Source organism: Channa argus, chromosome 11 (assembly GCF_033026475.1).
Source record: "Channa argus isolate prfri chromosome 11, Channa argus male v1.0, whole genome shotgun sequence".
Taxonomy (NCBI): Eukaryota; Metazoa; Chordata; class Actinopteri; order Anabantiformes; family Channidae; genus Channa; species Channa argus.
In genome coordinates, this window is record NC_090207.1 from 18,785,118 (window position 1) to 18,801,574 (window position 16,457).

At 41.9% G+C, this 16,457-nt stretch overlaps 1 protein-coding gene across 4 annotated transcripts in view; it reads right to left on the bottom strand.

The window, feature by feature from the left end:
* The window catches only part of LOC137135929 (tetratricopeptide repeat protein 28-like), a 155,679-nt gene that overhangs the window by 45,350 nt on the left and 93,872 nt on the right, over positions 1-16,457 (bottom strand). For all 4 annotated transcript variants that reach the window (XM_067520764.1, XM_067520763.1, XM_067520765.1 and 1 more), the window contains 3 exons: positions 15,705-15,852; positions 10,767-11,039; positions 9,345-9,475 (listed from right to left, as the gene is read on the bottom strand). In XM_067520764.1, the coding sequence (XP_067376865.1) occupies positions 9,345-9,475; positions 10,767-11,039; positions 15,705-15,852 (552 nt within the window). The remainder of the gene's footprint in view (positions 1-9,344; positions 9,476-10,766; positions 11,040-15,704; positions 15,853-16,457) is intronic.

A 16,457-nucleotide genomic window follows, 5' to 3' on the forward strand; every position in this document is an offset into this window, starting at 1 on the left:
TTCATAGCAAAACACAAAGACTATGATGGTAATGAAAGTAAAGTAAAGACATGAATTAAAGATAACAGTAAATTAATAATTATGTGTCCCTTTGTGTGCATAAAATAAGTCAAAAGGCACTTTCTCTGTGGCAGGTGAGGTGGCTGACTTAATACTGCATCTTTATCTGCTTATAAACAATGCATAATCACTTGTATTTGTTGAGCATGTCTGTGCTTTGAAGTTACACAAAGAGAATTACATTAACTATAATTGTTTTATTGAACCGTCCTGAAGAGGAGACAGATGTGATTATATGAACCCATATAGTTAAAACATGGTTTTACACAGTGGTCAAGAAATGAAATATGATGTTCAACAGAATGTTGCTATTGAAATATCTTGTATTTGGATTCACACTGTCAGCCCGCAGCATCTCACCATCATAGTCTTTCTGTTTGGCTGTGAAATGCAAGATAACTTACAGGTACTGCAGTTTGCTAACTGTGTTGTCGTGAGCATGTACATTATTTGTTACTTTTTATCTTTGCTACAATAATAAAAGACTAACTAATCTGTAGCCACGGCTGAATTCACATTAGGGCTAACAGATGAATATCACAAAGCCCCAAAAAAATGAAAAGAAAAAGATTTTACTGCATTTGTTTATAGCTTATGTATACACACAAGATATATTTCTATTGGAACTATTTAAGACTCGGCTTAGTGACATTCTTCAGCTGCTGGCAGGGAGACACAATTGCCTCCCTCTTGCCTCCCCACAAACTCTGCAAATGCGTAGGTGCATTAATAATGCAGTAGTTTATGCCAAATCTCTATTTTGTTATTAAAAATAAAACCCATGCCATTGTCCACAGCCCAATTAACACCACCGATCTTCCCTCAGTTTCACTGTATCTGAGAGATTTTGCATGGGTGTGTGCATGGCACCACAAGAGTACAAACAACCTTAGATGGCTATTCTTTGCCACAAGCAAAAGCCAATGGCTACAATTAAATCTGCTGACAGCACCGGCAATAGCTACTAATGTTTCAAAATTGAGTTAGCCTACACTAAAATACCAGAGCAGTCTTTACCTCTAGGCACTCTACTAAATATTTTACAACCTAGATTCCACTTGGTCCCTTTCTCTTTTTAAGGTGGTGCATTCAAGAACCTTTTGGAAGGCTGATGTGTAGCCAGCTAAAGTCCATCTCAACTGTTATTTAGAGACCATACTGTGTGTGCTGCCAGGTCAAGTATAAGGAGAACCCTTAGGCCTCTGTCCCCTGCTAAGATGGAGTACTTTCATTTTACCCACTTGGGGCCTCGTATTTTCTCTCCATTTTATTGCTTGGTCTGAGCACTTTCCACAAAGACACATTCCACCCCCTCATACAGACACAAGGCTCCCATCCAAGAGAGAGTGGGGAAGGTCTGGATACTGTGCTACAGGGACAAGAATGCTGACACTGCTGTAAGTCGGGACAAAAGCTAAAGATGAGAGTGGAGAGACACAGAATGAGAAAGAGAAAGACAGCAAGTCTCAGTGTATAGGGGTTGTTAGGAGGCCTGAGACGAGCCAAACCGAGAATCTATAATCCCCGTCTGTGGAGTGATGTCGGGAGTCTTGCAGAAGACCATTTCCTCACGCTGAAAAAATGTTCTCTCCTACATCCCAGTGTGTGCTGCAGCTATATATAAAGCACACATCAAACACTTGTAGCTGCTCTGACCTTTATCCCCCTTGGAGACCCCCTGTCCTCTCATAATACAGAAACCATTTCCAAAGACACACAAACACACACCCAGACAGAGATGCACTGCTAAAATCTGTACCATACCATCTGAATTTCGCCTTATCTCTGAGGACAGGTTCATCTATTTTTTACAGATGGCTGAGTGGTAAGGACTAATCTGGTTCCTACCTTTGACTTCACTCTTAAAAGATCTGAGGAAAGGGAAGCGCAGGAGGAGAATGGATCATGTGTCAGGGAAAGAAAAAAGTGCACTGTGCGAGCACGATGAGAATGAACCTACAGTTGCTCCTTTGTTTGCAACAGACACGCCTATTCCTTAATTCAGAGGGACATTTGAAATAAGTTTAAGTTTGAAGGCAAAACTGAGAAGAGAAGGCACAAAATGTTGCTTTACACTCATCTTTTTTCAGCGTTTTTTTTTCAAGTCCTGGGACCGCAGTACTCTTTAATCTGGTTGGATGTCAGTAGGTTGTATACATGATGTTATAGCTCTATCTCTCTAAAATAGGTTTTGGCTACAGTATGTGCATAAATCAACAACAACTTCTACATTCACACTCGCTAATCAGGAACAGTAATTGCTCCAATCAGTGAAATCACGCTTTGACCGAGCCATTGCCCAGAGGAGATTGTTGGTCCACACCACTGGTTGTGTCTAACCTCTGACCTCAGCTCCTAATCACCAATTAGCATGAAATCCTGTTTGAATATTGATGTAATGCAAAGGGTATCAGCTTAAAATGCCCATTAAACAGGCTGCAAACAAACAAATGACAACATCAACAAAATCTCAAGTTAATTGTCTGCTCCAAAGGTCATGCTCTGAATGCAAATGTATACCAATATTTTAATGTGAGCCAGTGTGTAGGTTGTGGACAGCTGTCTAGAGACGCTCCTTGGATCTGCAGCTCTCCCTTGCCACAACAATATCTTTTTACCACAGAGCTGCTGACATGATTCATGAGCCAGAGGACTTGATGTGGTGCTGGTGTGCAGGCCAGATGAAATCCCCTCAGTCCACTAATATAGGTTTCTGTGTTGGGGTATGCTTTACAAGTTACTGTGGCTAAGGAGCCATTTCACACTACTGAGCTAGAAATAGGTCTTACTGTAGCTAAATCAACCTAGCCCACCTCTCCCCAACACTTGTCACTGGAGACGGTATTACACAGTACACACACAGTAATTCTACACACAAGCTCAATAAACACATACACACATTCCTTCTCTGCCTTTCTTCTTTCTTTTTTCCCCTTTTACTCCCTTCATAACTGCCTTGAGTGGCCCTCCCTCTCTCCTTCTGCATCCCTCTTTCCCAGGTATGTATCTTTCCCTTGCTCCTTCTCCTTCATTAAAATGGACTTTCTAAAGCCTCCATTCGTCTTGCTGACAGCCCCACTATCGATCGAGCTGGAGAAGGGGATGCAGTTCCAGAGCTTTAAATGGCTCTCTGGCCAGCCTGGATGATGGCTGGACTGGACTGAGGCCGGAGGGGAGGAGGAGGAGGGAGTGAGAGGTGTAACTGGGAGGTCCGCTCCGACTATGCATTTTTGGACACCAGTGAATAACACTTAGCCTGTCCTGATGGCAGGGATTCGAAATTAAAATGACTCACCAACTCAGTAATAAGGTTTGCTTTGATGAGATAAGATAATGAATTCATCACACAGGTTGAGAGACAACACATTAGCCAACCTATCTGGACCACATGCAAGCTCTCCTGGTAAGCAAGAATGGAAACACTCAAAATACTGTGACAAAATGGAGGTGGAGGTGAGTGCTTCAGCTGGCTAAAGTTACACGCAATTAATTTGAATCAAAACCATGTGAACTAACTGCTGAATGATGCCTTTAATCGGGCTCCATGCCTTATCGTCAGCCATTATCTAGGGGAGATGAGTTGCCGCATTCCGTCTTCATCCCTCTCGCCATGTGACATCAAATCCCTCTGCCAAGATTAATGATCGGACATTTGATTTTCCTAATGATTAAAATCTCTATGGTGTACTCACTATCCTGCGGTGCAGTGGAAACCGCAAGGAGCCTGTTGGATCCCCTCCTCCCTCTGATGAGCACTGTCTATGTGACTACTGGTTGTCATCTATAATCATAAAGTGTTCCACAACAGGGTTTTGTAAAAGCGAAGGAGTCTCCTGTAACCATGTCACTGTTTATTTGCTATTTAATCTGTTCCCCTGTATTGCCATTGATTGAAGCAGCAAGGGAGAAAGAGATAGACAAGGTGTTATGCAAGACAAATTACTCAACTTCCATCCCGTGCATGGTTACATCTACACAAGACACTGCAGTGTTTAGATTAAGTTCTTTTTGGAGTAGCATTAACAGCACAGCTTGTGATGGTTACATATTGACGCTTTAATCAGTAAATGTCGGAGTCCATACAGTATTCATGGTTTTAGAGCCACTTTAAAAATACAAGTCTCCGATGACAAACAACACTGCATTGTGTCTGCTCTACCAACTGGCCACTCTCCCATAAATTTTCTTGACATGGTCCGCGATTCTGTAAAAGGGAGAAAGCATAAGACAAATAGGGATAAAGAGGAGAAACATTTTATGGAGAAAATAGTGAGATGGAGGAGAAGAAAAGGAAGGAAGAGGAGGTAATGCGAAAGGGCAGGGGAAAGGAGAAAGTGAGCATGGTGCACTGAGGGAGCAGAGAGAGAGAGAGAGAGAAGGAGGCAGAGAGCAGTAGTCGATATCACAGCAATCATTCATCTCTCTGACAGCCCACCAAATGCTCCTCTGGGGGGGACACAAAGCTGCGTCACCTCCAACGATAAAAATGCACAGCACACACGTACGTGCATACATGTGCATACACATACATAGGAATTATATGTCTATGATTCTGGATTTTGCTGTGTGTGCAAACACAGAGCTCCATGTTCTGGGTCAATGGTACGTTGCAGGACATGGTAGGTCAGTACATACACTATTACGCTGCAACCTGTACAAGCACAAATCACAGCCACGGGCACCAGATACACATCCGCATATGTTTACACATGCTTGCTCTCACGCACATGCACACACATAATTTGCTGGTATGTTAAAATGATGTGCATATGGTGCAACATTCAAATGAAGAGCAATAAACCTCAAAGGCAGTTTACACAAACGTACAGCGCATATAAATAGCATTCATGCCCACAGGAAGTTTTCACCGTAGGTTTTATTACAACACGGAATCAGGGTCGATTTAATTTGTTTTCTGAAAATTACAAAACAATCTCTTTCATGTCAAAGTGAAAACAGATCTCCACAAAGTGATCTAAATGAATTACAAAAGAAAACTGATAATAAGTGACTGCGTAAGTATTCACGCCCTTTTAATTGCCTCACCTAAATCATCACAGGTGCAACCAGCTGGTTTTAGATGTTATTGCACTGGTTAAATGCAGATTCACTGCACTCAGGTGATCTCCATTTAACTTGCTGTGTGACTTCTAAAACTAACACGGGGTGAATGCTATTTATAGACATTGTATAAGGTGGAAAACCATCTCAAATGAACAGAGACGTATTTTACCATCCTACACTAAGAAATGTTTCTTGCAAAAGCACTGAAATGTTCCAAGACAAACATGACCCATTCAGATCACATTGGAATAAAAGAACACAGATGTGTGCTACTCCTCTCTCTCTCTCTTTCTCTCTCTCTCTCTCTCTCTCTCAAACACACACACACACACACACACACACACACACAAATCCTTGTTTCTCTGGTCATGGCCTATTGGCTGATGCCTGCCGTCCATCTCTCATGATTCATGGCTAAGCGAGCTGCTGTAAAGCAGTTCTAAACCACTGGGCCAAGGAGAGCCTGTATGTCATTAAGGCACAGCGGGCTGGTCATGCTGTTAGAGTCCCTGCAACATGGCCAGCCCAGCTCCTGGCCTCAGTCTAGCACAAAAATAGATGAGGAAACAGGTAGTTCTTTATATGGTGGTGCTGCACAGTAGTATTACTAAGAAAGCAATATTAACAGCTGAGAGCCAAGGTCCCTCCTATGCCATCTTCTATTAACATGGTCTCCAGTAAAGGCAGTGGAGACACATGTCCATACCTCAATTAGTTCTTAACGATCTCCTCCTCTGCTACAGCACTGACAAACACTGACAATCCCTGACCCTGACAAGAGGAACACCCACACAAGCCCTCTTCCTCATCCCTTATTTAGAGACTCATCTCTCTACTGTCAGCCACATTATAGCAGCTAGAGTCCAGCAGGGTCCATACAGCCCCAAGCCATCAGCAAGATAAACACCCATGATGAAACACTCCATTAAACTTTTGAAGTGAGGCAAGTTTGAGAAAATTCCTTACAGCAGATGGAGTTAGTAGGAAGGAGAGCACAGATAAACAAAGAGTTCACCGAGAATGGCAGTAGGAGACAGTGTAGAACTGCAGGGCCTTTGGAAAAAAAAAAGTCATTGTTTGTATCCTTTTTAGTTTTCCCTGATCATGATTTCCATTTCAGCTTGGGGTTGGGGGAGTCAGCAGCAGAGACTCTTTTTAACATCACATAAGACATAATTACAGAGTGCACCGCTGCCAGCCCGCCTCAGTTTCTCCTAAACACTCACACCCTAAATTAGGGGTTACCTCCTTCTAGTTAAAACTACTATTTAAGATGAAAACGTCACAGACAAACAGTGGGGACGGTAAGAGGAGTGTGGAGAGAAAAGACCTAGTTTAACAGCTCTGTCTCACAATAACAGAGAAGGCCTTTGTTAAAAAAAGGTTACTGCTGGCAGGCCTTGGATAAAGCCAGGTGTGGAAACTAGGACAAAAACAAAACTTGGAAAAGACACACACAGCTAGAAAGAGTAGGGAGTATGTTTTTGTGCAGTATATATGACAGCTGAAAATTTGCTAAGGATATTTCCAAAAGGCAGCAAGCTAAAGAAAAACACTAACTTCAGGCTAGCCTATGAGCTCACTAGTCTGGACTGCAGCTCCCAGTCCCAGTTGCGGATGACAGAGCACTCACTCTTTGAGTTTTTTCCCCAGCTTGGCCATGTTTCCTGTTTTTTTCTCTTTTTTTCACATTTTTGTCTTTATAGATGAGTGTCCTGGTCAGATTCATGGCTATTTATTAGTGTTACTGAGTCAGCTACAGCTACAGGCAACAGGCCAACAATGTGTCTGCCTTTTCTTTTGCTGCTGTGATGTGCTGTAAAGAGCCCAAGTAGAGATTTTCTTTCCAGGTTATTAGAAGATGAAAGGAAATTCCATGCAGAACCCTGATACTGTATTGTCTCTTGATTTATAGAGAACAGTCATCTGGGATCTCTGTTTTAGTCTCTCTTTTTGCAGCTTCATTACTAACATGAAGTGTTAGGAAACCAGAGTTATGTTAACATTGTACTTGAAGATCTGAGAGCATGGTGGCAACATTTCAGTGAAGCCCAAGATGGTAGAAAGATTGTGGTAGAAACACCATTCATGAAAATGAACATATATCTACATACATTAAACAACACAGTACACATCATAAATATCCGTGTGCAAACTGTGACAAAGGTTCGACAGTTTGGGCGATTAACCGTAGTACAATTTTTAAACTACAATAAGATTATTCAAGATTGATGGCAAAATGAGAAACTAGGGCTGACTAGCCTTGGTTACTCACATGCACGCACGCACATTCATGTCTAATCATCTTCCAAAGTCCCCCCCCCCCCCCCAAGATCAAAACCTTGAGCTCAAGAGAATTAAAACCCACACTGCACCTCATATCAAAGCCACATGGTCCACAAGGTACATTTATCACATCAAACATGTCACTATGTATATGATTTCAATAAAATCTGCAGCAAAATTTATCTCTAATTAAAGTGGTTTTAATCCGCATACTGTATTGCACATATCCTATATTGGCGATGACTGAAATCAACTTCTGTGTAAGCCTTTTCTCCACACTCTTACACTATAGGCTGCACAATGGAAATTCAGTCAGAAACAACATCCTGTCCCTGGCCTCAGCTTTAGAAAGTCCAGATAAAAAGTCCACATCAGAAACAAAAACATCAGGCCGCCTGTAATGAGCTATCCGCCAGGCTCCAGTGTGCTCTGAGGGAGACCAGGTGGTGTGACACACATATGACTCTGATTAGGGGGCCTTCAGAGAAACAAGAGAAGAAGGGGGGTGGGATGTGGAGAACCAATCGGGAACCTTTGTGTATGATGCAATGATTAGTTGTGTTCAGTGACCTCCACCAACCACTCATACAGTAAGTGGCCTATTTGTTTAAGCACTTGCAATTGGGGTATTGTTTTCCTCAAAGAAGCAACAAGTGATCAGCAGGGCTTCAGGGGCTGAAGATGTAAAGACCTATGGTGTATGACATTGATAAACTGAAGTTAAACTGCCAAATCAACATGCGGACAATGATCCGCTGTGCAACCATGAACTCATTGGATAAGCCTAAAAGACCACCCCCCCCCAAAAAAAATAAAAAATGCAAGGTTGAGACATCATTGGGTCAAAAAAACTATTGGATGGGGTAGTTTTCATACAGTCTACACACTTGCATGCATACAAGTAAGATAAGAAAAAGGAGTAATTTTCAGGCCAGTCACCGGTACAGCCAAACCCTTGCAGAGCAGTCAGACTCAGACGGTTTGTGCCTGTGTCCACTATGTCTCTCACCAATCTCTCTCTGTCTAACTCTCTTTCATGAAGGGTATTTTTCGCACTGCTGTCCACAGACTTATAATCCTTCTTCTGCTCTGCGCATATCCTAAAACTGTGGGAGGGAGAGATGTCAAGGGGACCTCTGGCCTCTTTCTTCAGCTGTTAGTTTGATCCTGGTGCATTGTGTTGCATTTGACTGGACTGTTTAAATGTCTCCTGATATCAGGGAACACAAACATACAGGCCTGCCTGCCTGGTGGGGAGGATAAGGAATGAATGGGGAAACGGAGGCCATTCTTCTCCTCATGTGACGGGAATTGTGTTGGAACAAGCACCTGTCAACCCCCCACCCTCCACCCCCCACTTTGACAATGACCACAGAGGTCAGACAGACATAGAGAGAGAGAGACCAACAGAGAGAGACAGAGAGAAAGCGCCAAACTGTAAGGAAAAGTGGATTTGTCTGTCTCTGTCTCTCTCTCTCCTGCAAGTTATCTGCCCCATATTCAAATAACTTACTCTGCGTAAATTATATTTCAAAATAGGCAGATGTTTCAAAGCTAGAGACCTTCTGCTACATGAATGAGTCTGTATACATCTGTATACAGTACTATTTGCTTAAATGGCTTGCATTAATAAGTTGCACAGCTGCTAAGGCTATCTTGTTGGCCTTTTCCTCGACTGCCTCACTCTCTCTCCCCCCCATCACCTTCATTTGTTCTCTGCACCAACTTAACAGCCATTTTTTTAATAGACAAAGAGCAGCAGCATCTCTGTGCCCTTCAGACTCCTCCTTCAGATACCCTCTACATGGCCAGAACAGACGTATGCTAACATGATCTTAGAAAAAACTATACTATATAACCCCAATTCACTGTCCTCTTTTCCATTTTAAAACAGATGTAACAACTTTCCAACCCACCATTTGTCTGCTTCTTACCTCTCTGTCCTTTAGCTTCATGGCCAGAACCAGCTGGTTGCGATGGTTGGTCAGCGCTTCGCGGTAGTTTCCCTTGGAGAAGAATGCCGAGCCCAGATTTCCATGAGCACGACATTCCCCTGCTTGGTCACCTGGAGAGGAAAAACCAAAGGAGATGAAAAGAGCCAACAAAGAATATTTACAGTACAGCCCATGTAATTACAAAGCAGCTGGTGTTTATTTCACATCATCCCACCGCTACTGTTGAACAGCGATTTTAAGAACCACATCTATGCCACCAACATGCCACTGCAGCCTTAAAAGGGAAAGCGGACATTACAAGTTCTCCACAGTAGAGCAGCTTCCCTGACAGCTGGTAGTGTTGATCTCAATGCTCCAGAGGGTGAGAGGGGAAAGCCTTATTATTTCTGCCTGACAGAGAGGCCCCACAGACTGGGTTAAAGTAAAGCACAAGTCTCTTTGCTCCACCTGAGAACAACAGCTCCTTATCTCCAGCTGCTCTGCCCAGTCATGTGTCAAACTGTGTGGGGGTGAGGAGAGTGGAGCCAGTCTGCGCTACTCTCCGTTTTCAATTTCATTCCTATCTTTTTATCTTATTAAAGTTGTTTCTCTCCTTTACTGTTTCAAACCTTCTATCTTCTACTTTTATTATCTGCCTTACAGTGGGAGACTTAAACTATCTTATTGATTCGTTTAAGATGCTAAAATGGGAAAAACACAACGTGAATAATTCCCAGACAAATACCGTATTTTTTTTTATGTTGCCTACATTATCATATTGTTGGCTATATTAACAAATAAAAAGTACACTGGTATTTTCCTTTACTGTTAAATGCTCACAATGATGCTAACATCCTTCGTTTTAGCTGGTGTCATTTTCCCTGGATTAGCATTGTAAATCACCACGTTTCTAGCTTCATGACAGTACCAAAGGGAACTGACTAACCCACAATGCTCTAGAACCACAATGCGGCTGTGACTAAAATTACTTGCTTGTGTATTAATTAGTGCTTTTTTCACTTGGCTTATTCCATATTTGGGGTCGGATCGTTGATCAAATCAACGCATGTTGATTTGGCACATTTTTTTTTTAAAGGGAAACTTGGAAGGGAACAAACCACCATCCCTATGACTGAGAGGCAGCCACTCAACTGAGTAACTCCTGCCCCAACTGTCATCAATTTTGCTAATTTATTAGTTGTCTGAGGCATTCATAAATAAAAATTGATTTGCTAGTGAGGATTTATGACTTTTCTTTGAGTTATTCCAATATTATATTATATCTATCAGTTGTGGACTGTTGGTAGGATAAAGCCATCATCTTAGGCTTTGGGAGTAACTAGTTAACTGAAAAATCTACCACAAATTATTTTAAGCCCTAACCTATGTTGTTATGTCCATTCCACAGTACAGGCGTCTTACCTAAGGTCTTGGCCACCTCCAAGTCCTGTTGCATGTAGCCAGTGCTCTTCTCTGTGTTGCCCAGGGACCAGTGAGCGCTGCTGAGAGCCGAGAAGACAGAGCCGCGTAGCTTGAGGCTGCAAGTGCCGATCTTCAAAGCGGCTTCCAGTACCACAACAGAGGCGGTGTGGTGGCCTGCTGTCAGCAGCTCCTGGCCGATCACAGACACCACCACGAAGGGACTTTTGTCCAGCTTCATTTTTTGCAGCTGCTGATAGGTGGGCTCGAGAGACTCTGTGCAGGGTGGAAATGAGTAAGATGGAGATTAAAAATAGACTTAAAAATACGAAGAAATCAACCTTATGCTGACTTGGTGACTGGCTTTGATGGTGGAGACTGTGTTACATTTTTACCAGCCTAACATAACTGCTGTCTGAATTCAGATTCTGCTTTCCTGGAGTAATGGTTGTGCCTGAGGAGCATAACCTGGAGCTTGGCTGAGTGATGGCTTTCACTCACAATTTGACAGTAACTCAACTTATACGGCATTCCTCTGTTCCCTTCACTCTGACTGGGGTAATCTCTATGCAGCATAAAAATGGCAAGTTTGGACCATTATGGGCAACTGTCTTCCCATACCACAGTGCGAAATTACATTTTATTCTTTTTGTGTCAGTTGATACGGTTGTTTAGGAGAATAGAGAAGGCTGAGTGGTTTTTGAGATAGAGTTTAAAGACTGATGGGGAAACTAATGCAGCCATGCACAATAGTGGCAGCAGCAGAGGAATGCAGAGCAAAGGAGACACACAAGGTGACCTTTGAAGAGGCTGAAAATGCACACAATGACATAAATCAATGTTGGGCCACATGGGATTCGGGATCCACATCCACTTCAGATTACAAAGCCCTCCAGCAGACACCAACATCGAACAACAGGGGCAGTGGGTTGGGGGGGTGTCACGCCCAAGTGTGAGTGTGTCTTCGTGTCTATTACTAGATTTCTGTGTGTCTGGGTTTATTTGCATTCATGTCTAGGAGTGTACCATGGGAATACTTCATCCTCATGGCTCTCTATTTGCAAATATTTCAAGCAGTTGCTACTAATTAGGTCAAAGCACTTTACAGGAGATTGCATTGTGGTACTGTGCCTGCACAAACTGACTATGTGTGGCTGCATGTGAACTCTACATTTCATCACGAAGCCCAACCTTTCATAAACAGTCACTTTCATTTGCTTAGACAAACATTTAGGCACAACAAATACAGTCAGAATATCTGAACAAACTCAATAGTTCACAGAAACATACACAGATGCTAATTCACACTGACGCACGCACATACACAATATGAGATGCTTCCCCACACAAGCATTCAAAAGCATAACTGATGATGCTCTTTCAAGAGCATCGCTTCTGTTCAGCACTTGGCAGAATGTCGTGCTTACAGAGACAGTGCGTGCATATAATATCCATTCATAGCTTGTAATTGCCTTCAGAGTGACACCGAGACCGACTCATAAATCAAACACTGAGAGAATGGTTTTTTAAAAAGGTGTCATGACTGCTGCATTCATAAACCGGTACTTATGACAACAATCGAGCGTGTTGTTTCACACAAACACGGGCGCACACACACAATACACACAGGCTTAAACAAGTGTCTGTTGTGTATGTATCTTGTATCAAAATATGAGGCAGAAATTATAACCTCTAACCGACCTGGACGCAGCAAAGGGACAATCATTCTGACTGTATCTAAGAGAAGCCTAGATCCACTACCTTTACTTACAGTGAATGTTTGGGCAGAAATGCATACCTGTGATGTGTCAACAAGTTTTTCTTCCTCCCATTTTATGTAAATAAAGACACAGGTGATACAACCTCCATGCTGCATTTGTGAATGTATTTGTCAATGTGTTGGGACTGACAAAAGCATATAATAAATTAAATATTGTTAGTAAATACATTAGGCATTACCACACATTTATCCTACATATGTTTTAAAATACTCACAGCAGAGGAAACTGACTTTTTTAAAATGATAAGGCTGGTCATATCTTTGTGTTACAGCACACAAACTCACTAAAAGGATCAAAACATGTTTTTTCACACATAAGATCTGCGGGACAGGAAATGTGAGATGACTTACATGTAACTACAATGCACATATTGTAATGCATGAAAATGTCACCTAGGGCAACATTGCAAGCAATTTATCTGGTATTTCTTGTTCAGAAAAAAGTCAGGCTTTGACTATACCTGTTAGTAGGATCCATTTGGCGCTGGTCTTTTCAAGTTTTATAATATAAAAGTATGTACTATTGTTGCGCACCACTACTGTATGTCTAGTATACTAGTATGTTTTTTTTCTTTGTTTTGTTTTTTAAATAATGTTACCATGAATAGATCTCTCTAGAAAAAACATCTTTTTTGGACCAGAGTAACACAGCAGCCTCTCTGGTGTCCATACTGTTTAAGAGTCAAAAGCACTTTGCTCAAAGACACCTCAGCGGGAAACAAGCTATTAAACAAAGGTTCCAAATCCTCCAGTTAATGGCAAATGATCTAGACTGGGTCAATAGCTGCGAAACCGTCCTCTCTATGGTTTATCTGGAGCATCTTCAACTAAAACCCCCGTTTTATTGGCATACGTGAGTAAAACAGTCAAATAATAATAAAACAGTAAATGGAGCCTTTGCATTCTCGTTGGCCGTGAAGGCAGTGAATGAGAGACAGGATAGAAGATGAATTAAATAAGATTATAATAAACTGCATATTGCACATTTGTATATATACATACATACATACATACTAAAACACACTTTACAGTATATAAACTGGTAAGAGCCTACTTCTCAACAGTGACACAGATGGACAATGCTGATTTCAAGGGAAAATTGCTTCAAGGGAGATCAGAAGTGGCAAAGGTGAGATTGTACCAGTTCCCACTTGTGTGAAAGCCCTTTGTTGTGGGAAATACAGTATGAGTCATATGAAAGCAGAGCAGCTGTTTATTCTAACTCTGCAATAATGAGAAGAAATCTTGCATGGCAGAGTGGGAGTGTGTGTGTCAGAGTGTCTCAGAGACAGGGGTTGAATACTATATGACAAAGTAAGAATTTGGGAATTATAGTGTATAAAATATTAAATCACTATGGAAACAAAGCAAGCTTTGAATATTCACTAGACCCTGACTCCTTGAAGACTTGCTTTGATAGAGTTCTCCCAGGTTCAATATATATTCTTTCATCTGTTCTAATTTATTGTTTAATGTCAATGTCATCATCTGGATGTCTACACTTTGTGGCAAAGACAGAAAAAATAAAATATGTATATGTATGTGTGTGTGTGTGTGTGTGTGTGTGAGAGAGAGAGAGAGAGAGAGAGAGAATAATACGGCATTTGCAGAACTAAGATGGGTGTAAATACAAAGGGATAACAACTTTTTAGTGCAAATACAATGTAGTTACAAACACAACCACGCAGGTTAAGAACCTCTTAAAAACTATCATCACTTGTATGGTATTTGAAAAAGTATTTTCATGTAAACTGAAATTGAAACCACTTGATCGAGATGATGAAACTGAATTTCTGATGCTGCTTTAACTCCAGGTAAATTGGTGGCAGAAGTAATCACCAAGTTGAATCCTGGGATGTCTATGCTATTTGGCCAGATACACACAGCTGCCTTGAATGAGAGACAGCAACACTTGCCGACCTTTCACCTATCAGAGGACTTTGGCTGAGTAACACTCATTATCCTCCCTGTTTGCTGGCGTAACATTGATTATCGTCCCCCTGTGCCAGGGGCCCCTCTGAGAGGATCATTCTTTTTAATCCTCTGACCTAGCTACCTCTCCTCAACACACCTTGGATTATGTCCTCTGTTGGTTGCTTGGCACTGTGGGAAATAGGGTAAACAATTAGGAGATTAAATGGCTTGGGCTAAATGTTGGTCTTCCCCTACTGAGAGGACCCATTCTTGTCCATGATACTCAGGTCTGGGCTTGCACCCAAACCCTTTTCTTGTTTTGGTTCCAGTTACAGGCTTATGTACTCAGTGTCGCTCACATGGACTCTCCACTCTTTATTCTCTTTGCAGTATTTTTTTCTTCTGCATTTGTACACAAATCCTCAGAGGAGCACTGTCTTCAATCAAAGAAAAACTGATTCATCACTGAACAAAGCCCTTCAGAGTGGCTGATCTCACTGTACAGTTCAGTAAAACTGAAATGATAAAGGCCATATTTATTCACAGGCACAGTTTTTAACACTTGGAAAAGAGGCGATGTTAAAGCAAGACAGCCGGATGACTCATCTACAGTATGTTGGCAGTGAACGCCATCCAGATCTGAAGCATATTAAAACCTCCGCTGTGGTCATCGGTGGTAAAACTGTTGCCAGGTTTGTTTTGAGGCTCATTAATCTGGCCCACACTGATTACTCATGGACAATCAAGTCACTGCAGTTGGCTGATACAACAGATATTAAAGCCTAACGGAACACGTTTTAGTAAGTCTTGACTTGAATATGCTACTCATAAATCCACTCAGCTGTAGGAAAAAGTCTCACACAGGGCAGACACATACAATGACATTAGTGCTGGATGTTCATTAAGATAACAGGCTATCTGTGTATGTAATCAGCCCAACTGACAATAAGATATGCTGAAGCTGCAGGGCTCGGAGTCCAGAGGTAAGTACTTGACACCAACAGGCAAAAAGACAGACAGATAGAGAGATGGCCTGTCTACCATACAGGAAAAAAAACTGACAGGTAAAGTCACCTCAACAAGCCTAATCACTGACAGAGGGTGCGGATTATCTCAGAGACAGTCTTTTAGACAGTTGTAGGATGAAATGTGTGAAGATGGTGATGCAGAAAGACAGTGACACCCACACACATGAACACACTGTCAAAACAAACGTAGAAAGGTTTAGTAGCTACTATATTTATTACCTCGTAGTGGCGACTTCATGGCGGCCTCTACCATGCCCACCAGTAGCTGTAGGCTCTTGGGGTCTTGGGCCAGCCCCGAGGCGAAGGCAGCCAGTGCGTCGGCATGGCGACCAAGGTACTGAAGGGCAACACCCTGTCGGAAGTATGCCTGCAGAGGAAGAGAGGTAACAGACAGAGACATCAGGGCTCCAGTCTAGTGCCACAGCATGGGACTTTATACAAACACATTACCAGACACACTCATTTCACGCCATTTGCATTTTTTCCACATGAGCAGTTTTTAGAACATGGCACCGCTCTCCTTTGTATTCCCATAATAGAGTGATCACTGGATTTTTTGTACTTGTTAATTGGATTATAAGTTTTACATAAATGCACATGTTACACTCTGGCTGGCTGCCTTCTCAGGAGCAACTATTGTTTTTCTGTGCAATACTTTTTTCCCTTCTGTTTGCTGTAGAAATAAACTGCACTGGGATTTCTCCTTGGCGGTGTTAGAAAGGAATAAAGAGAAAGACAAAGGGGAACGAGTGAGAGCTACTTACTCAAGCCGGTCTATAATAAATAACACCCATTAATAGCAGAGATTGTGCATTCCTTTTGTCAGGTCACAGTTGTAGAATTATGACATAAAAGTCTGTTTTTGCAATATTTTTACATCAGTGTGTATTTGTGTCATGTTTTGGATATGCGGATGGCTCTTGAAGTAGACAAAAATTAAATGCATTTGTCATCCAGGCACTTATTCACAGA